At 42.8% G+C, this 25,273-nt stretch overlaps 1 protein-coding gene across 6 annotated transcripts in view; it reads left to right on the top strand.

Moving 5' to 3' along the window:
* Positions 1–25,273, top strand: part of RPIA (ribose 5-phosphate isomerase A) — a 162,688-nt gene that overhangs the window by 91,552 nt on the left and 45,863 nt on the right. The window contains exon 9 of one of the 6 annotated variants that reach the window (XM_033838017.2): positions 3,655–5,126. The exons of 3 other annotated variants lie outside the window; for them this stretch is intronic. In XM_033838017.2, coding sequence (XP_033693908.1) covers positions 3,655–3,695 — 41 coding nt within the window. In that variant the 3' untranslated portion in view covers positions 3,696–5,126. Of the gene's footprint in view, positions 1–724; positions 2,310–3,654; positions 5,127–25,273 lie in introns of those variants that run through there. 2 more of the 6 variants (XM_073791147.1, XM_073791150.1) reach the window with 2 other exon arrangements.

Below are 25,273 nucleotides of genomic sequence, written 5' to 3'. Positions count from 1 at the left end.
TAATTAAAGAATGAATAAATTAATTTTGATATATTCATATATAAGATATTCTGCAGTGAAAAGGAACAAATTACTGCCACACCACCAACATAAATGACGCTTAAAATATATTGGTCGAATAATTGACAGGAAGGTAAGGAGATTCCGCATATGCCCCCAGCCCAACACATGTACAGCCGCCCCCATTATCAACATCACTCACTAAAGTGGTACATCTTACAATTGATGGACCTACACTGACACATCAAGATCATTGAAAGTCCATAATTTACCTTAGAGTTCACTCTTGGTGTTGTACATTCTGTGGGTTTGGACAAATGTATAATGAAATGTTATACATCATTTTAATATTATACAGAGTATTTTCATAGCCCTGAAAAATCTCTGTGTTCTGCCTATTCATTTGTCCCCCACTGCACCCAATCTCTGGCAACCACTGACCTTTTTATTATCTCGTCTTTCCATTAATAATGTCATATAGGGCTTCCCTGGTGGCGCAGTGGTTGAGAGTCCGCCTGCCAATGCAGGGGACACGGGTTCATGCCCTGATCCGGGAGGATCCCACATGCCTCGGAGCGGCTGGGCCCGTGGGCCATGGCCGCTGGGCCTGCGCGTCCGGAGCCTGTGCTCCGCAACGGGAGGGGCCGCGGCGGTGAGAGGCCCGCATACCGCAAAAAAAAAAGTACATGAAAGGACTAAATTTTTTTTTTTTTTGCTCGCGCAGGCTCAGCGGCCACGGCTCCCGGGCCCAGCCGCTCCGCGGCATGTGGGATCTTCACGGACCAGGGCACAAACCCGTGTCCCCTGCATCGGCAGGCGGACTCTCAACCACTGCGCCACCAAGAAAGCCCTTTCGTGTGCTTTTATATCACCTCTGAAATCCTCACTCTAGCTTACTCTGGACTTACCAGGTTGCCTGGTATCAGATGCATGGGCTTTTCCTTAGCTACTCCGTTTCTTGCTTACTTTAGTGCAATAGCACAGCACAAATTTAATACCTTAATGATACACTGTCTCAGAGGGGATGCTTTTACTTTCTTTGTGGTCATTTTTCTTCTTAATGAGAATGTACCACCTTCATGCAACGATGTTTATTGAGCACCTTGAATATGCCAGGTACTCTTGTGTAACGCTGAGATACGTCAATGCTCCCAGGAAACAAATGTCCCTGACCCTGTGGAGCTGAAATTCTACCAGAGAAAATCAGACTCTAAAGGGCAAACATCAAAAAGAGATAAATAAACTTGGGAATTCCCTGGCAGTCCAGTGGTTAGGACTCCAAGTTTTCACTGCCAAGGGCAAGGGTGGAATCCCTGGTTGGAGAACTAAGATCCTGCAAGCCACAGGGTGTGACCAAAAATGTAAAAAAAGAAATAAGTAAAGTTGAGAAGTGCTTTGAACAAAAGTGTGGAGCAGGATGTACTATTCATGCAGGATTGGGGTGATCGTTGAGAAGGGAAGCTTTGGGCTGAACTGACAGATGAGGCGTTAACACAGCGCGTGTTTGGAGGAAAAGTTTTGCTGTCAGAGGGACCAGTGAGACCAGAGGTCCAAGGGCAGGACTGTGTGTGGCTTGTTCAAGGCAGAGCCAGGTGGCCAGTGAGGCTGACGCTCAGTGAGTCAGTGGACAGAGCCATAGGAGACGGAGTCTGAGAAGTAACAGGGAGGGTCCTGGTCAGCGGGAACCTGATAGGCGTTGTAAGGATTTGAGCTTTTCCTCTGTGTGAAGTAGAATCTAGTGCAAGATTTGGAACAGAGGACAAGCTTAACTCACATTTTAAAAGATTGCCCTGGCTTCTGACTTGAGAATAGACATGTTGATCTTTGGGGAGGGTGTGGCCCTTGTCCAGGTAAAAGATGGTGGAAGCTTGCACCAGGATGGGCAGTGAAGGTGGAGGTGATCAGGGGTGGTCAGATTTGGGATATATCGGAGATCTGGGATTGTTTGTCCACTTTTCTTTGCTCCAGGATTCCCAGCCTACTGTGTTGAGTATGCTGTAACTATAATCACTCTTAATTATTTATTTTTGAATGAGAATATTCCTTCTGCCTGTTGGCACTCAGGAAAAAGAATCATCATTTCCTCTTAGGTTTCCTTTGAGGAACCAAGATTGTACCTTTGTTTCACATCTCCTTTCCCGGTTTTCTCTGTCTTCTGCAAAGAGAAGGTCAATTTACTCCCTACTAAGAGTCTTAATCTCTGATCAAAAGGCCTCAGTCTAGTGTTTTCTCTATTGCTTGTATGTTATTTTCTTGTTGTTGTTGGGTTTTTTTTTGTCATCATCTTAATAAAATAAAATATCACATTTTCCCTCTGGTTCTAAGTGATCAAATGTCATCTTAGTTAGTCACACTGATTAGTTTCAGAACTGTCAATGAAGGTACAAAAAGGTATTAAGAACCATACACTAATGCATATATATGGAATCTAAAGAAAAGAGTACTGATGAACCTGGTGACCAGTGGCAGGGCAGGAATAAAGATGCAGATGTAGAGAACAGACTGGAGGACACAGGAGGGGAAGGGGAAGCTGGGACGAAGTGAGAGAGTAGCATTGACATATATACACTACCAAATGTAAAATGGATGGCTAGTGGGAAGCTGCTGCACAGCACAGGGAGATCAGCTCGGTGCTTTGTGACCACCTAGAGGGGTGCGATAGGGAGGGTGGGAGGGAGACGCAAGAGGGAGGGGATATAGGGATATATGTATACATATAGCTGATTCGCTGTTGCACAGCAGAAACTAACACATCGTTGTAAAGCAATTATACTCTAACAAAGATGTAAAAAAAAAAAGGTATTAAGAGATCCCAAACCCTGTCCTCAGCAAGTTACATGTGGAGCCTTGCCTAGTACCAGTGTCCTTGCCTCTCACAGAATCTTTCCAATCAGCTACCTACACAGAATCCTTCTCTGTTCTCAAATACTCACTCCCTTCTGTGAATCAGCTTTTCTGATTAGAATCTGTCCTTACTTTCTGGATGACCTTGAACACATTTTATAACCTCTCTCTGCCACCGCGTTTTCTACTGGACGATGGGAATAAAACGTCCTTCTCATGCCAAGACTTAGCTCAATTCTTGGAACATAATAAGCATTTGATAAATATTGCAGCCATTCTTCTTTGTCGTCCTTAAATGTATAACTCAGACAGTTATGGTAGATCAGAAAAACATTGCTGCATGTTTCTGCAATGAAGACTGCAGTCTGTTTCATCCAGCCTTGAATCAAGTTGGGTTTGGGTCTTACTTTGACAAACAGAATGTGGTTCGAAGAACCCTGTGCCAGTTCTGGGTAGCGGGTCTCAAATAGTGTTGCAGCTTCCATCTCACCTCTTGAATGTAAGAAAGAAGATGTAGCCTATTAGAGGATGAGAGGTCACATGGAGGAAAACTGAGGCTCTGGGCAAACAGCCGGCACTGACCACCAGACATGTGAGAAGACCATCCAGTGGCATGACAAGGACGGCTAGGGGAGTGGGAGTGGTCCTTCCTGCGGGGAGGAGAATTGTTCAGAATTTTCTGTGCACAGTGATAATAAAAAGTAGCATTATTATTCATTTAAAATTCTCTATAGTCAATTCACTGTTTAGAGCCTGCACCTGAGGTTCAGGTCTCTCACCAACCTCCACTTCCCTTAACATGTGCCTAAGGGAAAAACCAAGACTCCCCACTCGTCAACCAGAACCAATAGGCAGACTTGTGGCTGAGAACAGCGTGGACCTTTCAGCCCGGGTGGCCTTCAGCTGACTGCAGTAGCATGGGTGAACCCCTGGCAAAGCAGCGAGAAAGCACCCAGCCAGCCCACAGAATCACGAGAAATAATAAACTGTTGCTTTTTGAAGCTGTGATTTGGGGGGTGTTCTTTTATGCTGCAGTTGATAACGGAAGTAACAACAAAATCGATTTAAAGCTTCTGTCTGGATCACAGCTTGGCTCCAGTCTCCTCCACCCTTTCCCCTCTGTAGATCCAGTTTAAATGTGAGGTAATGTCTCAGCATGCCCCTGCTTCACCCAGCACAGAAACTTAGACTCTGAGAACATGGGCATTAAAATATGGACATCTTACATCTCACATTGCGGCTTCTTGCAGGAAGCAGGTGTCTTTTCACCAAGTGGGCATCATTAGACCAGAAAGGATATTTTTATTTGAGGGCCTGTCACTGTGAGAGGTGGGCTGATGTGCTGCTGACAGTAATACACCCCAACATCTTCAGCTTCGACTCCATGGATGGCGAGGGAGAAGTCAAAGCCAGAGCCACTTCCTTGGAACCTGGACGGGGTTCCTGAGGCCCGGGCAGAAGCTCCAAAGATGAGCAGCCTGGGAGGCTCCTTGGGTTTCTGTTGGTACCAGGCCATGGAGGTACCTACCTCCACGCTGCTCTTACATGTTATGGAGACAAAGCTTCCTTGAGATGCTGCCAGGGTCTCTGGAGTCTGGGTCAGTGTGATCTGTCCCCAGCAGCCTGTAAGGACACCCCACCAAGGCAACACAAAGTGTTACTTTTCTCAAAGACTCAGAATCCACATCGAAGTGGCTATTGATATGTCCTCAGGACAAGGGCAAGCTGTGAAAGGTGACAGAACATGGGACAGTCCCATCCTCAGGGGCTGAGGGATGAGTCCATTCACTCTGGTCTAAATGGGTCCCTGGTGCACCTCTAAGGAGAGGGTGGACGTGGGGAGGGGGCATGGACAGAGGGCTCCATCGTCCTGAGGGGAAGAGGACAGGTTCCAGGTTCTTTATGCCTCTGCCTCATTGTCAACCTTGGACTCTGCCTTGGATGCTAATAAGAGTTAAGTCAAAACAACTCTACAGGGAGCTTCCCTGGTGGCGCAGTGGTTGAGAATCTGCCTGCCTAATGCAGGGGACACAGGTTCGAGCCCTGGTCTGGGAAGATCCCACGTGCCGCGGAGCACCTGGGCCCGTGACCCCCAACTGCTGAGCCTGAGCGTCTGAAGCCTGTGCTCCGCAACAAGGGAGGCCGAGATAGTGAGAGGCCCGCGCACCGCGATGAAGAGTGGTCCCCGCTCGCTGCAACTAGAGAAAGCCCTCGCACAGAAACGAAGACCCAACACAGCCAAAAAAAAAAAAACAAAAAAAAAAAAACAAAAAAAAAAACAATTCTACATATTGCATTGTAATTTCTAAAGCCCTATGAGCACATGATCTCTTTGTCAAGGGCTAAAGTTCTAGCTCAGAATCTGCAGTGGGAAACATGCTTACCCTGAAAACCCATCACCAGGAGACAGAGGAGCTGGGTCTGGGAGCTCATCTTGGAGTGTCCCTGGAATCCGTTGCTTCTGTACCGAAGGGCAGGAGATAGTATTGCTTTGGAATTGAGGCTGAGCCCTGGGACTAAATAAACACAGGCTTCCTTGGAGTTGATTTGCATGTCTGATGGCCTGACCAGAGCTCTTCTCTAGAGCCCTCTGAGGGCAGCAGGCTTACTGCACCTACAGCTGCAGGAGGACTTGGAGGTGAGGGAGGTGCCTCTGGTCCCAAAGACTCTTAGGCTGGACTGGGCGGTACCAGTGAGGCTGCCCCATTCACAGGCTCCTCTCCAGAGGCTGGGACAGAGCTCACTTCAGAGCCTGCCAGATGCCTGCAGAGTGGTCACTCAAGGGTCTATTCTTACAGAAATGGGGGCTTGTTTTACTTTCTGCTCTAACCAGTTTCCAAATTTACCCTTGATTGAAGACCAAACCAGCCAATCAGATATCACAGGAAAGCCAAGTCCTCCAGGCTTCATCACAGAGAATGTATTTCCAAATATACACAACCACTACCGACAAAGACTGGCAATTAAAATTAAGTTGTTGCTGAAGGAAAACGTTAATATGGGAAGCCACATACTGACAGCATATGGGTATATGTTGCTGACCTAACAATGCAGGAGCCTGTCCAGCCCACGTCTCCAGAGGAAGGATGGTGTTCTGCTGCCCTCAGAGACCACAGTGGGGCCCTCGGGTTCTCTCCTGTGTGTTGTAAGCTGGGGAGTCTCAGGGTCTCGGATCAAGTCCTCTGTACTATTTTCAGGTCTTTGGGACAAGTTTGTAGCTCTGGGGTTCTCATGGACAAGACTGAGTGATGATTATGGGAGTGAGGTTTGTGAAGACCTCCTGGGTTGTCAGCAATCTCCTTTAGTCTTCTGCACCTTCACGGAGCACGCCTGCCTGTCTGGTTTAGTCTGGGCCCCTTGTTTCTTTCTGTGGGTCTATCTGTCTGTTGGCAACCTTCCTTAGGAGGACCCTGTCAGTTACCATAAGGGGTGAACCGAACACAGCAGGGACATGAGGTGGTAGGCAGTTCCCCAGGGACAGGACACAGTCCTGTGGTCACTCTGACCGTTTTGACTTTAGAACTACGTGTTCCCAGAGAACATGAGGCCTGGGCAAACAAGCAGGCTGAACAATCCCATTACTGCTCATGTAGAATCCTCAGGAATTCAAGGAAGCATCTTTCCTCACTGTAGGTAGGGACTTCTGCTGATTCTACAAAAGCATCTTTAGTGACCAAGGAAAGGAATCAGCAGGTTGAGATCGATTTTAATGGAAAAAATGAGCCTGGGGTCTGAGAGTGGGAGGAGTTCTGCGTGGCCCTGTGTGGTCATGGAGGTGACAGCTCACTGATGTCACCCTGACCTCCACGGAATAGTCCATGCAGGCACCAGAGCCTTGGAGCAGACAGAGCCAGCATCGAGCTGCAGACAGATCCAGTAGCCTTCTCTGCGGCAGCCCTGCCAGTGGTCAGCAGAGCATCAGCTCCATACCCAGCCCTGTTGATCCTGTTGGGGCAGGACCAGGACCTGAGTGATGTGTTATGTGTGACGGAAGCAACCTCACTGCTCTGCAGGAAAATGGGACGAGCTCTGTGGGAGACAGGAGCAGAGGGCGCAGGCTGGGTTTGCACAAGTATATGTGGCCTGGTGAAAACTCCTGATTGATCATCCCTTTCTTACAAGTTTAACTGTTTTAGGTGCCACATATAAGTGATATCATACATTACTTGTCTTTCTCTTTTTCACTTACCTCATTGAGCATAATGTGCTCGAGGTCCATCCCTGTTGTTGCAAATGGCAGGTTTTCCTCCTTTCACATATTATATATATAATATATAAAATGGAATATATTATATATAAAATGGAATATATATATACTGCATATTTTAATTAAAAATTTTCCCTTCCTTGATTCCCACCCCCCGCCACGGTCATTGCCCATGTGAGAGCTGGCATGCCCACTGGAAACACAGATTCTCAACCATTTAAATTTTGGAACTCCTCAGCATCCAAAGTTGAGTCAGCCTTTCCCTAAAGTAGGTCATAGTCTAGAAAACAGAGACGTGAGAAAAAGAACTCAGTCTGACTCTTCGAGGGTGCTGAGGTTCTTGGAAAGAAGGGTAGGGCCTCCCTCTACTTGGCTTCCTTGCAAGAGTGAAGAATATTTCTGTGATGCCCTAGGGAAGGGACATCCCTAAAGTGAGACTTCATAACAGCAGTGAGATGCTGCCCCAACCTCTTCCCGGGGAAAAGAAATACTCGTCCCCATCTTATACCCATGAAAATCCCTTTTCCTCTGTAAAAACTTTCCTCGTGCAGTGTCTCTTTTGTGCAGTGTTCCACCCTTTTTCCACTACAGTCCCTTTTGTCTTTACCTATAACCACAGCCTAAATCAGTTATGCTGTAATCATTTGTATATCTAAGGGATCATCTTCCCCAAAAGGCAGTGTCTTCCTTGAAAGCAAGGGCTAAAGTTTTCAATATTTTTATCTATAGGACCTATCAAATGTCAATAGCCCCAGCCTGAGTGAACAAGGACTCACCAGCAGGGGTAAACCAGAGATAATCCAGGATAATTTCCCTGTTTTAAGATCCTCATGTATCTCTTTATCCCATAGTCTTAATTTATCTCTCCCCCACCTCTTTCCCCTTTGGTAACCATTAGTTTGTTTTCTATTTCTGTCAGTCTGTTTCTGTTTTGCAAATTTCATTTGTGTTATTTTTTAGATTCCACATACAAGTGGCATCATATAACATTTGTATTTCTCTGACTTACTTCATTTAGTATTATAATCTCTAGGTCCACACGTGTTGCTGCAAATGGCAATATTTTGTTCTTTTTCATGGCTGAGTAATATTCCTTCATCTATATCTATATGTATATCTATCTATATATATCCCACATCATCTTTATCCACTCATCTGTTGATAGACACTTAGGATGCTTCCATGTCTTGGCTATTATAAATAGTGTTGCAGTGAACATTGGGGTGCATGTATCTTTTCAAATTAGAGTTTTCGTCTTTTCTGGATATATGCCCAGGAGTGTGACTGCTGTATCATATCGTAACTGTATTTTTATTTTAAGGAACTTTATACTATTTTCCATAGTGGTTGCATCAATTTACATTCCCATCGACAGTGTAGGAGGGTTCCCTTTTCTCCACACCCCCTCCAGAAGTTATTGTTTGTAGACTTTTTTTTAAACATCTTTATTGGAGTATAATTGCTTTACAATGGTGTGTTAGTTTCTGCTTTATAACAAAGTGAATCAGTTATACATATACATATCCCCATATCTCTACCCTCTTGCATCTCCCTCTCTCCCACTCTCCCTATCCCACCCCTCTAGGTGGTCACAGAGCACCGAGCTGATCTCCCTGTGCTATGCGGCTGCTTCCCACTAGCTATCTATCTTACGTTTGGTAGTGTATATATGTCCATGCCACTCTCTCACTTTGTCCAAGCTTACCCTTCCCCCTCCCCATATCCTCAAGTCCATTCTCTAGTAGGTCTGCATCTTTATTCCCATCTTGCCCCTAGGTTCCTCATGACTTTTTTTTTTGTTTTTTAGATTCCATATATATGTGATAGCATATGGTATTTGTTTTTCTCTTTCTGACTTACTTCACTCTGAATGACATACTCTAGGTCCATCCACCTCACTACAAATTTCGTTCCTTTTTATGGCTGAGTAATATTCCATTGTATGTATGTGCCACATCTCCTTTATCGATTCATCTGTTGATGGACACGTAGGTTGCCTCCATGTCCTGTCTATTGTAAATATAGCTGCAGTGAACATTGTGGTAAATGACTCTTTTTGAATTATGGCTTTTTGAGGGTATATGCCCAGTAGTGGGATAGGTGGTATGGTAGTTCTATTTTTAATATTTTAAGGAACCTCCATATTCTTCTCCATAGTGGCTGTATCATTTACATTCCCAACAACAGTGCAAGAGGAGGGTTCCCTTTTCTCCACACCCTCTCCAGCATTATTGTTTGTAGATTTTTTGATCATGGCCATTCTAACTGGTGTGAGATGATATCTCATTGTAGTTTTGATTTGCATTTCTCGAATGGTTAATGATGTTGAGCATTCTTTCATGTGTTTGTTGGCAATCTGTATATCTTCCTTGGAGAAATTTCTATTTAGGTCTTCTGCCCATTTTTGGACTGGGTTGTTTGTTTTTTTGATATTGAGCTGCATGAGCTGCTTGTAAATTTTGGAGATTAATCCTTTGTCAGTTGCTTCATTTGAAAATATTTTCTCCCATTCTGAGGGTTGTCTTTTTATCTTGTTTATGGTTTCTTTTGCTGTGTGTGTATGATCCTTTTAATATGCTGTTGGATTCTGTTTGCTAGTATTTTATTGAGGATTTTGGCATCTATGTTCATCAGTGATATTGGCCTGTAGTTTTCTTTCTTTGTGACATCTTTGTCTGGTTTTGGTATCAGTGTGATGGTGGCCTTGTAGAATGAGTTTGGGTGTGTTCCTCCCTCTGCTATATTTTGGAAGAGTTTGAGAAGGATAGGTGTTAGCTCTTCCCTAAATGTTTGATAGAATTCGCCTGTGAAGCCATCTGGTCCTGGGCTTTTGTTTGTTGCAAGATTTTTAATCGCACTTTCAATTTCAGTGCTTGTGATTGGTCTGTTCATATTTTCTATTTCTTCCTGATTCAGTCTCGGCAGGTTGTGCATTTCTAAGAATTTGTCCATTTCTTCCAGATTGTCCATTTTATCAGCATAGAGTTGCTTGTGGTAATCTCTCATGATCTTTTGTATTTCTGCAGTGTCAGTTGTTACTTCTCCTTTTTCATTTCTAATTCTATTGATTTGAGTCTTCTCCCTTTTTTTCTTGATGAGTCTGGCTAATGGTTTATCAATTTTGTTTATCTTCTCAAGAACCAGATTTTAGTTTTATTTATGTTTGCTATCGTTTCCTTCATTTCTTTTTCATTTATTTCTGATCTGATCTTTATGATTATTTCCTTCTGCTAACTTTGGGTTTTTTTGGTTCTTCTTTCTCTAATTGCTTTCGGTGTAAGATTAGGTTGTTTATTTGAGATGTTTCTTGTTTCTTAAGGTAGGATTGTGTTGCTATAAACTTCCCTCTTAGAACTGCTTTTGCTGCATCCCGTAGGTTTTGGGTCGTCGTGTTTTCATTGTCATTTGTTTCTAGGTATTTTTTGATTTCCTCTTTGATTTCTTCCATGATCTCTTGGTTATTAAATAGTGTATTGTTTAGCCTCCATGCGTTTGTATTCTTACAGAATTTTTCCTGTAATTGATAATCTAGACTCATAGCATTGTGGTTGGAAAAGATACTTGATACGATTTCAATTTTCTAAAATTTACTAAGGCTTGATTGGTGACCCAAGATATGATCTATCCTGGAGAATGTTCCATGAGCACTTGAGAAGAAAGTGTATTCTGTTGTTTTTGGATGGAATATCCTATAAATATTAATTGAGTCCATCTTGTTTAATGTATCATTTAAAGCTTGTGTTTCCTTATTTACCTTGATTTTGGATGATCTGTCCATTGGTGAAAGTGGGGTGTTAAAGTCCCCTACTCTGAATGTGTTACTGTCGATTTCCCCTTTAATGGCTGGTAGTATTTGCCTTATGTATTGGGGTGCTCTTATGTTGGGTGCATAAATATTTACAATTGTTATATATTTTTCTTGGATTGATCCTTTGATCATTATGTAGTGTCCTTCTTTGTGTCTTGTAATAGTCTTTGTTTTAAAGTCTATTTTGCCTGATATGAGAATTGCTACTCCAGCTTTCTTTTTGTTTCCATTTGCATGGAATATCTTTTTCAATCCCCTCACTTTCAGTCTGTATGTGTCCCTAGGTCTGAAGTGAGTCTCTTGTAGACAGCCTATATCTGGGTCTCTTTTTGTATCCATTCAGCCAGTCTCTGTGTGTTTTGGGTAGAGCATTTAATCCATTTACATTTAAGGTAATTATCCATATGTATGTATGTTCCTATTACCATTTTCTTAATTGTTTCGGGTTTGTTATTGTAGGTCTTTTCCTTCTCTTGTGTTTCCTGCCTAGAGTAATTCCTTTAGCATTTGTTGTAAAGCTGGTTTGGTGGTGCTGAATTCTCTTAGCTTTTGCTTGTCTGTAAAGGTTTTAATTTCTCTGTCAAATCTGAATGAGACCCTTGCTGGGTAGAGTAATCTTGGTTGTAGCTTTTTCCCCTTCATCGCTTTAACTATGTCCTGCCACTCCCTTCTGGCTTGTAGAGTGTCTGCTGAAAGATCAGCTGTTAACCTTATGGGGATTCCCTTGTGTGTTATTTGTTGTTTTTCCCTTGCTGCTTGTTTTATTTTGTTTTGTTTTGTTTTGTTTTTTGCGGTACGCGGGCCTCTCACTGTCGTGGCCTCTCCCGTTGCGGAGCACAGGCTCCGGACCCGTAGGCTCAGCGGCCACGGCTCACAGGCCCAGCCGCTCCGCGGCATGTGGGATCCTCCTGGACCGGGGCACAAACCCGCGTCCCCTGCATTGGCAGGCGGGCTCCCAACCACTGCGCCACCAGGGAAGCCCTGTCCCTTGCTGCTTTTAATATGTTTTCTTTGTATTTAATTTTTGATAGTTTGATTAATATGTGTCTTGTCGTGTTTCTCCTTGGATTTATCCTGTATGGGACTCTCTGTGCTTCCTGGACCTGATTAACTATTTCCTTTCCCATATTAGGGAAGTTTTCAACTATAATCCCTTCAAATATTTTCTCAGTCCCTTTCTTTTTCTCTTCTTCTTCTGGGACCCCTATAATTCGAGTGGTGGTGCATTTAATGTTGTCCCAGAAGTCTCTGAGACTGTCCTCAATTCTTTTCATTCTTTTTTCTTTATTCTGCTCTGCAGTAGTTGTTTCCACTATTTTATCTTCCAGGTTACTTATCTGTTCTTCTGCCTCAGTTATTCTGCTATTGATCCCATCTAGAGTCTTTTTAATTTCATTTATTGTGTTGTTCATCTCTTTAGTTCTTCTAGGTCCTTGTTAAATGTTTCTTGTATTTTCTCCATTCTATTTCTAAGATTTTGGATCATCTTTACTATCATTACTCTGAATTCTTTTTCAGGTAGACTGACTATTTCCTCTTCATTTGTTACATCTGGTGGGTTTTTACCTTGCTCCTTCATCTGCTGTGTGTTTTTCTGTCTTCTCATTTTGCTTAACTTACAGTATTTGTGGTCTCCTTTTCACAGGCTGCAGGTTCTTAGTTCGCATTGTTTTTGGTGTCTGCCCCCAGTGGCTAAGGTTGGTTCAGTGGGTTGTGTAGGCTTCCTGGTGGAGGGGACTAGTGCCTGTGTTCTGGTGGATGAGGCTGGATCTTGTCTTTCTGGTGGGCAGGTACGCATCTGGTGGTGTGTTTTGGGGTGTCTGTGGCCTTATTACGATTTTACACAGCCTGTCTGCTAATGGATGGGGTTGTGTTCCTGTCTTGCTAGTTGTTTGGCATAGGGTGTCCAGCACTGTAGCTTGCTGGTCGTTGAGTGGACCTGGGTCTTGGCATTGAGATGAAGATCTCTGCCAGATTTTCACCATTTGATATTATGTGGAGTTGGGAGGTCTCTTGTGGACCAGTGTCCTGAACTTGGCTCTCCTACCTCAGAGGCACAGCCCTGACGCCTGGCTGGAGCACCAAGAGCCTGTCATCCACACGGCTCAGAATAAAATGGAGAAAAAAAAAGAAACAAAGAAAGAAGAAGATAAAATAAAATAAAGTTATTAAAATAAAAAATAATTATTAGAAACAATTTTAAAAAGTAATAAAAGAAAGAAGAAAAAAAGAAGGAAAGAAGGAAGAGAGCAACCCAACCAAAAAACAAATCCACCGATGATAACAAGCGCCAAAAAGTGTACTAAAAAAAACAAAATAAAACCAAACAAACAAAAAAACCCCAAACAGACAGAACCCTAGGACATATGGTAAAAGCAAAGCTATACAGACAAAATCACACACAGAAGCATACACATACACACTCACAAAAGGAGAAAAAGGGAAAAATATATATATATATATTGTTGCTCCCAAAGTCCACCTCCTCAATTTGGGATGATTTGTTGTCTATTCAGGTATTCCACAGATGCAGGGTACATCAGGTTGATTGTGGAGGTTTAATCCACTGCTCCTGAGGCTGCTGGGAGAGATTTCCCTTTTCGTCTTTGTTCTCACAGCTCCCAGGGTTCAGCTTTGGATTTGGCCCCGCCTCTGCGTGTAGGTCGCCTGAGGGTGTCTGTTCTTCTCTCAGACAGGATGGGGTTAAAGGAGCAGCTGATTAGGGGGCTCTGGCTCACTCAGGCCGGGAGGAGGGAGGGGTACGGATGTGGGGTGAGCCTGCGGCGGCAGAGGCCTGCGTGACGTTGCACCAGCCTGAGGCGCGCCGTGCGTTCTCCCAGGGAAGTTGTCCCTAGATCACGGGACCCTGGCAGTGGCAGGCTGCACAGGCTCCACGGAAGGGGGATGTGGATAGTGACCTGTGCTCGCACACAGGCTTCTTGGTGGCGGCAGTAGCAGCCTTAGCGTCTCATGCCCGTCTCTGGGGTCTGCGCTGATAGCCACTGCTCGCACCCGTCTCTGGAGCTCCTCTAAGCAGCGCTCGTAATCCCCTCTCCTCGTGCACCAGGAAACAAAGAGGCAAGAAAAAGGCTCTTGCCCCTCCAGGCTGTGTTGAGGCAGCCAGTCCTCTCCCTGCCATCAACCGAAGCCCGGTCGGCACCGATCCTCTGTGCGGGAAACTCTCTGCTTTGCCCTCCGCACCCCTGTTGCTGCGCTCTCCTCCGTGGCTCCGAAGCTTCCCCCTCCGCCACCAACAGTCTCCGCCCGCGAAGGGGCTTCCTAGTGTGTGGAAACCTTTCCTCCTTCACAGCTCCCTCCCACTGGTGCCAGTCCTGTCCCTATTCTTTGTCTCTGTTTTTTCTTTTGCCCTACGCAGGTACGTGGGGAGTGTCTTGCCTTTTGGGAGGTCTGAGGTCTTCTGCCAGCACTCAGTAGCTGTTCTGTAGGAGTTGTTCCACATGTAGATGTATTTGTGATGTATTTGTGGGTAGGGAGGTGATCTCCACGTCTTACTCTTCCACCATCTTGAAGCTCCTTCCTATTTGTAGACTTTTTGATGATGGCCAGTTTGACTGGTATGAGGTGATAACTCTTTGTAGTTTTGATTTTTATTTCTCTAATAATTAGCAATGTTGAGCATCTTATCATGTGCCTGTTGGCCATTTGTATGTCTTCTTTGGAGAAGTGTCTATTTTGTTCTTCTGCCAGTTTTTTGATTGCATTGTTAGTTTTTTGACATTGAGTTGTATGAACTGTTTGTATATTTGGAAATTAAGCCCTTGTTGGTCACATCGTTTGTAAGTATTTTCTCCCAGTCTGTAGGTAGTGTTTTCATTTTGTTTATGGTTTCCTTTCTGCGCAAAAGTTGTAAGTTTGGTTAGGTCCCATTTGTTTACTTTTGCTTTTATTTCTTTTGTCTTGAGAGACTAATCTGAAAAAATACTGCTACAATTTACATCAGAGAATGTTTTCCTTATGATCTCTTCTAGGAGTTTTATGGTGCCATGTCTTATATTTAGGGCTTTAAGTCATTTTGAATTTATTTTTGTGAGGGAGTGTTCTAACTTCATTGGTTTAGATGAGCTGTCCAACTTTCCCAGCACCACTTGCTGAACAGACTGTCTTTTCTCCATTGAATATTCTTGCTTCTTTTGCTGAAGATTAATTGACAGTAGGTGTGTGGGTTTTTTTCTGAGCTCTCTAGTCTGTTTCATTGGTCTGTTTTTGTGCCAATACTATGCTGTTTTGATTACTGTAACTTTGTACTATTGTCTGAAGTCTGGGAGGGTTATGCCTCCAGCTAGGTTCTTTTTCCTCAGGATTACTTTGTAATTTTGGTGTTTTGTGGTTCCATATAAATTTTAGGGTTATTTGTTCTAGTCCTGTGAAAAATATCATGGGTAATTTGATAGAGATTGCATTAAATCTGTAGATTGATTTGGGTGGTATGACCATTTTAACAATGTCAGTTCTTCCAATCCAAGAGCATGGGATATCTTTCTATTTCTTTGAATCATCTTCAATTTCTTTTTCCTATGTTTTATATTCTCAGCATATATAAACATTTTAAGTTATAGGAAATAAAGTTTATTTTGGCTGAGACTTTTAAATCAAATTAAAGTTACATACATTAGTAACATAAATCAACATCCTCTAATTGATATAAGTGTGACACATTTCTTGTTTTCCCTTGTTTTGCTAAGTTACCATAAGCTAAATTGCATTATAAAATTGATTCTATATATATATTTTTAACATCTTCATTGGAGTATAATTGCTTTACAATGATGTGTTAGTTTCTGCTGTGTAACAAAGTGAGTCAGATATATATATATATATGCCCATATCCCCTCCCTCTTGTGTCTCCCTCCCTCTCTCCCTATCCCACCCCTCTAGGTGGTCATAAAAATGATTTTATATTTTGAAAAATGAGCATGAACCTTTCAAATCAACAGTGAGTTCATTGCTCTATGGCCACTTCCCCACTACAGAGCCTGATGGTGATGAAGCCCAGGACCCCACACCCACGTTCCTGAGGGGTCATCAGGGACCTACTCATTTTTGAGGACTCCGAGTGATCCGAGGGAGGTCTGGGGGACCCTGTGAAGCTGTAGGCACTGGGGAGATATATAGTGTGCCAGGGACTCAAGAGGAGAAATATTTCTTTCCAGAGCTCATCCCATAGGCAGAACCCCCCCTGGTGGCTTCCCTCCCTAAGAGAAGCACAGGTGACCTCAGGTGCAAGTGTAGTCACACAAACGAAACCACTCCACTTGAGAACACTCAAGCCTGTTCTCAGCCTTAGGTCTGACTCGGAGTGAGGAGGGATGTCCCCCCTGCCCCAGGATTCATTGCTTCTCATGGCTGCCAGGACTCTTGTTCTCAATGGGCCAGGTCTTCCCCTGTCCCTTATTGCTAGCATCTGAGTATTTGTATCTTACTTTATGGTTTCCAATAACCTCAACCTGCCAACAACGACTCCTCCACAAGGATTCATGGAGTGGAATTAGAACTACAGGATAACAATGGGTCAGGATGTGAGAAACAAGGGCCTCAAATCTCAAGATGAGAATGCATGTGTATGACATAAAGATGAATTGAAATCAGTGAATTCAGAGTAGGATGTCGACAGAACACACCAAAGTGCTTCACTCAGTGATGAAGGTGAGATGCACTGGAGGTGCCCATAGAGGAGGTGGGAAGGGAGGGTCAGGAGGAGAGGGGGTTGGCCCAGCCTTATTCCCCTGAGATGGCCCCAGAAAGCTTAAGAGCTCTAGGAGAGAAAGCTGGGTTAGGCTTGGGCTCAGAGTGATGACAGGAGGAGTGTCCCGGGACTCCTGAAGGCAGTTCTCCTGCTGGTGAGGAGAGTGATGTCTGTGCAGACCCACTGCCTCATGACCAGGGGTAAGTGTCAGTGTGCAGGAGCTCAGCGGTTCGTCCTGCTTTCTGCTAATGTCAGGCCAGGACGCTGTGAATACTCTGGCTGGCCCTGCAGGTGATGGGGCCCCTCTCTCCTGGGACACAGGGAGGAAGGCTGGAGACGGTGTCCACACAGTGTCCCCAGTGGCATCGCAGTGGGAGAGCAAACATTGACATCCCCAATATGCAAACGAAGCATGTAGGTAGCTCATTCCATTTGATGCATTTCTGATCAGAAAATAACAGACTAACAACTTCCTCTTCAAGGGCATGTGCATGTTCAATGCAGAGAAACTGAGGCTGAAGCCTGAGTCCTCCTTCCTCACCAAAGTCAGAACAGCAAGAGGAAGAGGAGAAAAGCTGGCGTCCCCATTTTCCCGAGGTGCTTCCTGAGGCGGGTCCTGCTCAGAGAGGGTAGAGATGGGCACTGGGAACACAGCCATCACAGAGGGGAGGAACAAGGTGGTGCTTCCAGCCACAGAGCACAGAGCATTTAGGAGGGTTTCTCCACCACTCAGCAGAAGACAGCTCCTCCCCAGGTGTCCCTACCACGCCAGAAGCCATTCAAGCCTTAGGGGCTCCTGTTGAAAATGGTACAGTGTCACTTACCTTCTCAGTATTTCTGAGAACAGGATTATGTCTTGTGTTTATTCAGCATATGTCTGCCATCTAACGGCAGTTTGCGATACAGCAGTTCATAAAATTTTCAATGCAGAGCCTCAAAGAATATTGACTGTGAGTTTTTTTTAAAAAACATCTTTATTGGAGTATAATTGCTTTAAGATGGTGTGTTACTTTCTGCTTTATAACAAAGTGAATCAGCTATACATATACCTATATCCCTATATCTCCTCCCTCCTGCATCTCCCTCCCACCCTCCCTATTCCACCCCTCTAGGTGGTCACAAAGCACTGAGCTGATCTCCCTGTGCTAAATGGCTGCTTCCCACTAGCTATCTATTTTACATTTGGTAGTGTATATATGTCCCTGCCACTCTCTCACTTTGTCACAGCTTACCCTTCCCCTCCTGTGTCCTCAGATCTGTTCTCTATGTCTGCGTCTTTATTCCTGTCCTGCCGCTAGGTTCTTCAGAACCTTTTTTTTAGATGCCATATATATGTGTTAGCATACAGTATTTGTTTTTCTCTTTCTGACTTACTTCACCCTATATGACAGACTCTAGGTCCATCCACCTCACTACAAATAACTCAATTTCATGGTTTTTTTTATGGCAGAGTAATATTCCATTGTATATATATGCCACGTCTTCTTTATCCATTCATCTGTTGATGGACACTTAGGTTGCTTCCATGTCCTGGCTATTGTAAATAGTGCTGCAATGAACATTGTGGTACATGACTCTTTTTGAATTATGGTTTTCTCAGGGTATATGCCCAGTAGTGGGATTGCTGGGTAACATGGTATTTCTATTTTTAGTTTTTTAAGGAACCTGCATACTGTTCTCCATAGTGGCTGTATCAATTTACATTCCCAACAACAGTGCAAGAGGGTTCCCTTTTCTCCACACCCTCTCCAGCATTTATTGTTTGTAGATTTTTTGATGGTGGCCATTCTGACTGGTGTGAGATGATATCTCGTTGTAGTTTTGATTTGCATTTCTCTAATGATTAATGATGTTGAGCATTCTTTCATGTGTTTGTTGGCAATCTGTATATCTTCTTTGGAGAAATGTCTATTTAGGTCTTCTGCTCATTTTTGGATTGGGTTGTTTGTTTTTTTGATATTTAGCTGCATGAGCTGCTTGTAAATTTTGGAGATTAATCCTTTGTCAGTTGCTTCATTTGCAAATATTTTCTCCCATTCTGAGAGTTGTCTTTTCGTCTTGTTTACGGTTTCCTTTGCTGTGCAAAAGTTTTGACGTTTCATTAGGTCCCATTTGTTTATTTTTGTTTTTATTTCCATTTCTCTAGGAGGTGGGTCAAAAAGGATCTTGTTGTGATTTATGTCATAGAGTGTTCTGCCTATGTCTTCCTCTAAGAGTTTGATAGTTTCTGGCCTTACATTTAGGTCTTTAATCCATTTTGAGCTTATTTTTGTATATGGTGTTAGGGAGTGATCTAATCTCATACTTTTAGTACTTTTAGTACATGTACCTGTCCAGTTTTCCCAGCACCACTTATTGAAGAGGCTGTCCTTTCTCCACTGTACATTCCTGCCTCCTTTATCAAAGATAAGGTGACCATATGTGCATGGGTTTATCTCTGGGCTTTCTATACTGTTCCATTGATCTATATTTCTGTTTTTGTGCCAGTACCATACTGTCTTGATTACTGTAGCTTTGTAGTATAGTCTGAAGTCAGGGAGCCTGATTCCTCCAGCTCCGTTTTTCGTTCTCAAGATTGCTTTGGCTATTCGGGGTCTTTTGTGTTTCCATACAAATTGTGAATTTTTTTGTTCTAGTTCTGTGAAAAATGCCAGTGGTAGTTTGATAGGGATTGCATTGAATCTGTAGATTGCTTTGTGTAGTATAGTCATTTTCACAATGTTGATTCTTCCAATCCAAGAACATGGTATATCTCTCCATCTATTTGTATCATCTTTAATTGTTTCATCAGTGTCTTATAATTTTCTGCATACAGGTCTTTTGTCTCCTTAGGTAGGTTTATTCCTAGATATTTGCACTGCTGGTGGGAATGTGAATTGGTACAGCCACTATGGAGAACAGTATGGAGGTTCCTTAAAAAACTACAAATAGAACTACCATATGACCCAGCAATCCCACTACTGGGCATATATCCTGAGAAAACCATAATTCAAAAAGAGTCATGTACCAAAATGTTCATTGCAGCTCTATTTACAATAGCCAGGACATGGAAACAACCTAAGTGTCCATCAACAGATGAATGGAAAAAGATGTGGCACATATATACAGTGGAATATTACTGAGCCATAAAAGGGAACGAAACTGAGTTATTTTTAGTGAGATGGATGGACCTAGAGACTGTCATAGAGAGTGAAGTAAGTCAGAAAGAGAAAAACAAATACTGTATGCTAACACGTATATATGGAATCTAAAAAAAAAAAGAAAGAAAAAAAATGGTCAGAAGAACCTAGGGGCAGGTCGGGATTAAAATAGATAGCTAGTGGGAAGCAGCCGCATAGCACAGGGAGATCAGCTCGGTGCTTTGTGACCACCTAGAGGGGTGGGATAGGGAGAGTGGGAGGGTAGGAGGGAGGGAGATGCAAGAGTGAAGAGATATGGGGACATATATGTATGTATAACTGATTCACTTTGTTATAAAGCAAAAACTAACACACCATTGTAAAGAAATTATACTCCAGTAAAGATGTTAAAAAAAAAAAGAAGAGAATCTAACTCGCAGAATATGACAAAGACACAGCTAGCTTTCATACCGTCTCTGTGTTTCCTAAGACTCAATAGTGAAGAAAATAAGGAATTGATATATCTGAAGAATAGAGTTAAGGGCCACAATAATATTTCACCACCCCAGGCAGGGGAATGCAGACTCTGGTAGAGGACACTGGTAGATGTTGTCTCCAAAGCCATAGCTTCAGAAAGCTCAGTCATTTTATGCACAGACGTAAATGAGACAGAACTTCATTTCCCAATGGGGATTTAGCTCCTGAGAATGAGGGTATAGAAATAAGTACCAACTAAAACTAACACCCAGTCTTAAAATAAGATTTTTGTCTTTATTTCAAGTATTAAATAAGCAAAACTGTACTTTTTAGTGTCAACATCAATATAGATAATTTGATTTGAGGAATCTACCTCACTGTCTGTTAGATTTTCAGATTCGGGGGAAAAAATAAAACCCTCACTGAGCAGATATGGCATTTAACAATATTGGGGGATGAACTATGGCAGAAGAATTGCCAATGGAGCAAAGGATGAAGAACAGAAAATGATACGCTCCTCAAACATTATTCTTCCATTTGACTTATCCTTTTTTTATTTTTTTTGTGGTACGCGGGTCTCTCACTGTTGTGGCCTCTCCTGTTGCAGAGCACAGGCTCCAGGTGCGCAGGCTCAGCGGCCATGGCTCACGGGCCCAGCCACTTCGCCCGGACCGGGGCACGAACCCGCGTCCCCTGCATTGGCAGGCAGACTCTCAACCACTGCGCCACCAGGGAAGCCCTGACTTATCCTTTTAACTTGCCTTTTGCTACAGTTTGCTGCAAAATTCAAATCTATATCTTAAATCCATAATTGTTTTTATGAGAAACAAGTATATCAAGATCTCTTGAAATAAAATTATAAAATTCTCACCCTTTTATATAGTGCATCAACTCATGTTTAGTTGCCTTTTATCCTATAGATGATCATGTTGTATACAGAGGGTCATGTTTATTGTGACTGTTCCAAACTAGCTGTCATGTTATCCTGGAATGTCCCATAAACATATTTGTAATGAGTATGCTTAATTGTACACACCAAATAGCTTCTAGTAGTTGTCCTAATCTGACCTGGAAATATATAACATCTTGCAAAAACAGAAGGATGTATGGTTCCAGCCACTGTCATCTGAGATGGGAATAAACAACATTTCTAAGTCCCTTTCCCTGAGCTTTCCACCAGATCTCCCCAATTAGACATTGGTAACCTGGATAAGAAGAAATAACTGAATCAGTGGACTCTTTTTGTTCAGGGCTGTCACATTTTGAGATACAAATTCTTATGTTGTTGGTAGTAATAATACGGTGCATTTTGAGCCTTTAGGCTAATGATAGCAGAGGTGAAATTTGTCTCAGACTCACTGTAATGACACCAAAGAAGGATACCAGGGGACGGATGGACGTATGGTTTGAGAAGACTGGGGACTTGTCATATTTTCATTGGTATCTGCTCAGGTGGGTACTAATATGTTGATACTTTGCAGCTGATGGTGACTTTCTCTCTTGAAGCTTTTACTGGATGTTACAAATTAGGTGAGCACAAGTCTCCACTGGCAACTTAATTTTTTTAAAGTCACATGATCACAAATATCATTGAGACTAAACACATCACATTCAATGATTTCTCAGGGCACTCACAGACATGAAAGGGGCCTCAGGATTCATCTTACAATAAGAAGAAATAATAGTGAATTTTTTTATCTCCAAGAAGTGCAGGTCTCTTGGTTTCTCTGTCTTTATGTGTAAAAGGAGGTCGTTGGAATAGGTGATGTACTCCTCAGTGATTGATACAGTGCATCTCTCTGTTAGAGGTCATTAAGACACAGGTTGACTTAAGATTCATTCTTACTGCACTTTGGTCACTGCTGGATATAAGATAACCTGTTTAATTTCTTCAAGTTTTCCAGTATCAACAATCTACAAAATGTTACAAATGGTTAAGCAAAGAACAACCTAAAGGGAAAAATGTAATATATTAAATATTCTTCAAAAGATTCCTTGCATCCATTTTATTTGTTGTTGCTGCTGTTAGCTGTGGGTGTGTGTTTGTGTGTATGTGTACATTTGGTAAGAATATTTAACATGTGATCTACCCTCTTAACAAATTTTGACTATAGGCACTGTGTTTTAGATCACATCTCTAGAACTCAGTCATCTTGCATAACTAAAACTTTATACCCATTATTTTAATAGAATTTTGTCCAGACTTGATCATTTACATGACAGAACAGCAGAGTGAAGACACACAATCTAAGGTGGTCCTCTGATATAGTTTGCTTGCATCTAGAATGAACACCAGCTCATATCCTCAGTCTTGTCCAAGGACAGTGTTAACCGTCTTGCTCTCTGTTACAATGTAGACCAAAGAAACGTTGATCATCTGGACGTTCCGCGGCGTGTTGCACTATAAACTACCTGCTGATCAAAACATTTTAAGTAAACCCGATGATCAAGAAATTGCAAGAACTCTTGGTGACTTGTAAATATACAAGGTCAGAGGATGGAATGCAAATACTTAAAAAATTCATGACCTTCCCTATCAGTGAATATGGCTCGGGTCCAGAGGTCTGAGGCAGGATGGCATATGCTCTTCAAGATAGATAGCAAGTCATCGCACCTTGCGTCTCCTGCCACAGAAAGTGAAGCACAGAGGTTTGTAGGCGTCATGAAATGTTGAGAGAGCACATTACATTCTTAGGAGGTAGGGGGGCTACCACATCCCATCGATCAGGTATATTTAGAAGGTTTCCAGATCGCAGGAGGCCCACAGCAGGAGAGGACTCTGCATCAGGTTCAGGTAGCAATATGAGCAGCTCCATCGCTTGGACCAAATGATCTAACACATCACCTGGTGCAGGTTACATTTGGATTAGATGAGGATATCGTGAGCACACTCTGAAAAGCTCTATTATAAACCCACATCTTAGATTTGTAGACTTGTAATGCAAGATCATGACATCCTTAAAAAATAAAAATATTATACACTATTCAAAAATCAGCTCACAGGATGTCGCAGACCTCTGGTAGATGTGTCTATGGGACATTAAGAAGCTGTGTGATTGAGCTTCCTACTGTAACCTGGTAATTTCACACTCATCAAATTATCAGGGTGGGTGGGTCGCAACCGCAGTCAGTCTTAGAAAGGAGATGGTTCATTTAGGATTGGGCCTGAGCAAATTCAGCAGGCACACTTCATTTCCATGGACAAGTATCCCAGGTCCCCATATCACTTTCCAATCTTGCCCTAACACCTCTGCATCGGCTTATATTTTGGCTTCATGGGAGTGGTAAACCAGCTAATTCCATAGGGGAAAAAAAAACCCTCCAGGCTTTGTCCATGGCTATGCCGGTATCATGTGTTGGTCTGAGCAAAGATGTACAGTCCCCACACTACAGCCCAATCAATGGCAGGGTCTGAAATAAAATGTTAAGCTAGCAGGTACATGAGCAGTGCCCCTGGTTATCATCTTAGTCTGCATAGAGAACTGGCCCGAGATAAGGGTTTACAGCGATTTCAAAGTAGCTGGTTAATCAAAGAGAAGATTGGCAGATCAGAGATTAGGAATGTGGGGAAAAGGAATGTAGATAAACCTAAGGACGTGGGCATGATGTAATTGTAACTTTGTGTTATGTCAGAAATCTGCAGAGGGGCTTCCCTGGTGGCGCAGTGGTTGAGAGTCCGCCTGCCGATGCAGGGGACACGGGTTCGTGCCCCGGACCGGGAAGATCCCACATGCCGCGGAGCGGCTGGGCCCGTGAGCCATGGCCGCTGAGCCTGCGCGTCCGGAGCCTGTGCTGCGCAACGGGAGGGGCCACGGCAGTGAGAGGCCCGCGTAGCGCAAAAAAAAAAAAAAAAGAAAAGGTATAAGAATTTTATGCCTAAGACAGTAAAATGAAATACCTGAAAACCAGTTTTTTCAGTCTGGTGCATATTCTATCATAGTTCTATCTATATCTCTATCTGTGTCTCTCTTCATATATATATAAAATATATATATGCCATATAAAATATAAATATATAGGGCAGACTAATCAAAGGATTTTTTTGATGAAAAACTTCACTTGGGATGATGGAACAATATGAAAAAAGAATTATTTTATAATATATTTTTCTGAGTGGTGCTTAGAAAGACTCTTCCCCTGTTGACTCTTCCCCATCAAGTAGAACCAGGTCCTGCAGGATTTCCTGATTTTTGTCAGCTCTGTGTGAGAACCTAAGCTCCCACTGCCTGTGTGTTGGAAGCCACAGCCGGGAGTCTACAGTTCAAAAGAAGACGCAGCTTGTGTGAAGAGCAATGATGGATCCTTTATTTTAATGTCTCAGGGTAGCCTGTGTCTATCATTGACACCTTCCTGGGCCTTTATTTAAGAATGGTCCATAGGGAACATGGTTCCAGGCTACCACTGCTCAGAGGGTCAGTCTGTTACGCCAGCTTTCATTAAATAGGAAAACAATGTGACTGTTCTCACATGTCAGCCCGGTGCAGGTCATGGTGAATTGAACGGCTCCAGAAAAATAGTGCCAACGTCAAATTGCTTTTGTCCTGAAAATAGAATTTGGAGAAGTTGAAAGAGTAGACTTTGTTGTCCTATTCAAGTTTGGGTAATTGCAATCCAAGCCAGACTTAATTGATCATGAAGACAAATTAACAAATTAACTAGACAATTAACTAGTAAGATTCCACAAGAATGTTTGGTGTGCATATTCTCTGGGAAATACTCAAGAATAAGATTTTGAAACAATGCTGAAAAGATAACTGAGCAAAAATTATGTTCACCTTTAAACTCAGAACTTTATGGTGATAATATCATTTTCTGAGAAAAATCGTGGTGTAGAAGGACATGCAGAAGTACATTATGTTCCATATCTCACTAGTCAAAATATTATTTACCTTTTTATTTTATTCTATTTCTTTAAGTTTTTGCTATCTTTGACCTGGTCTCTTTTATGATGCTAGCAAATAGATTCTGGGTCTTACTTCTGGCTTCTGAAGGTACCAAGACAGATAGGGGTTTCCCCTAGGTAGCAGGCTGCTGTCCTGAAGACTCCAGCCCTTTAATTAACCATGCAGTGAAAGAAGTCAAAAGATAAACATCTGAAAAAAACAAACAAACAA

Source organism: Tursiops truncatus, chromosome 14 (assembly GCF_011762595.2).
Source record: "Tursiops truncatus isolate mTurTru1 chromosome 14, mTurTru1.mat.Y, whole genome shotgun sequence".
Classification (NCBI taxonomy): Eukaryota; Metazoa; Chordata; class Mammalia; order Artiodactyla; family Delphinidae; genus Tursiops; species Tursiops truncatus.
The sequence above is the reverse complement of the archived record's forward strand: the minus strand, read 5'-3'. Positions and strand labels throughout refer to the sequence as shown.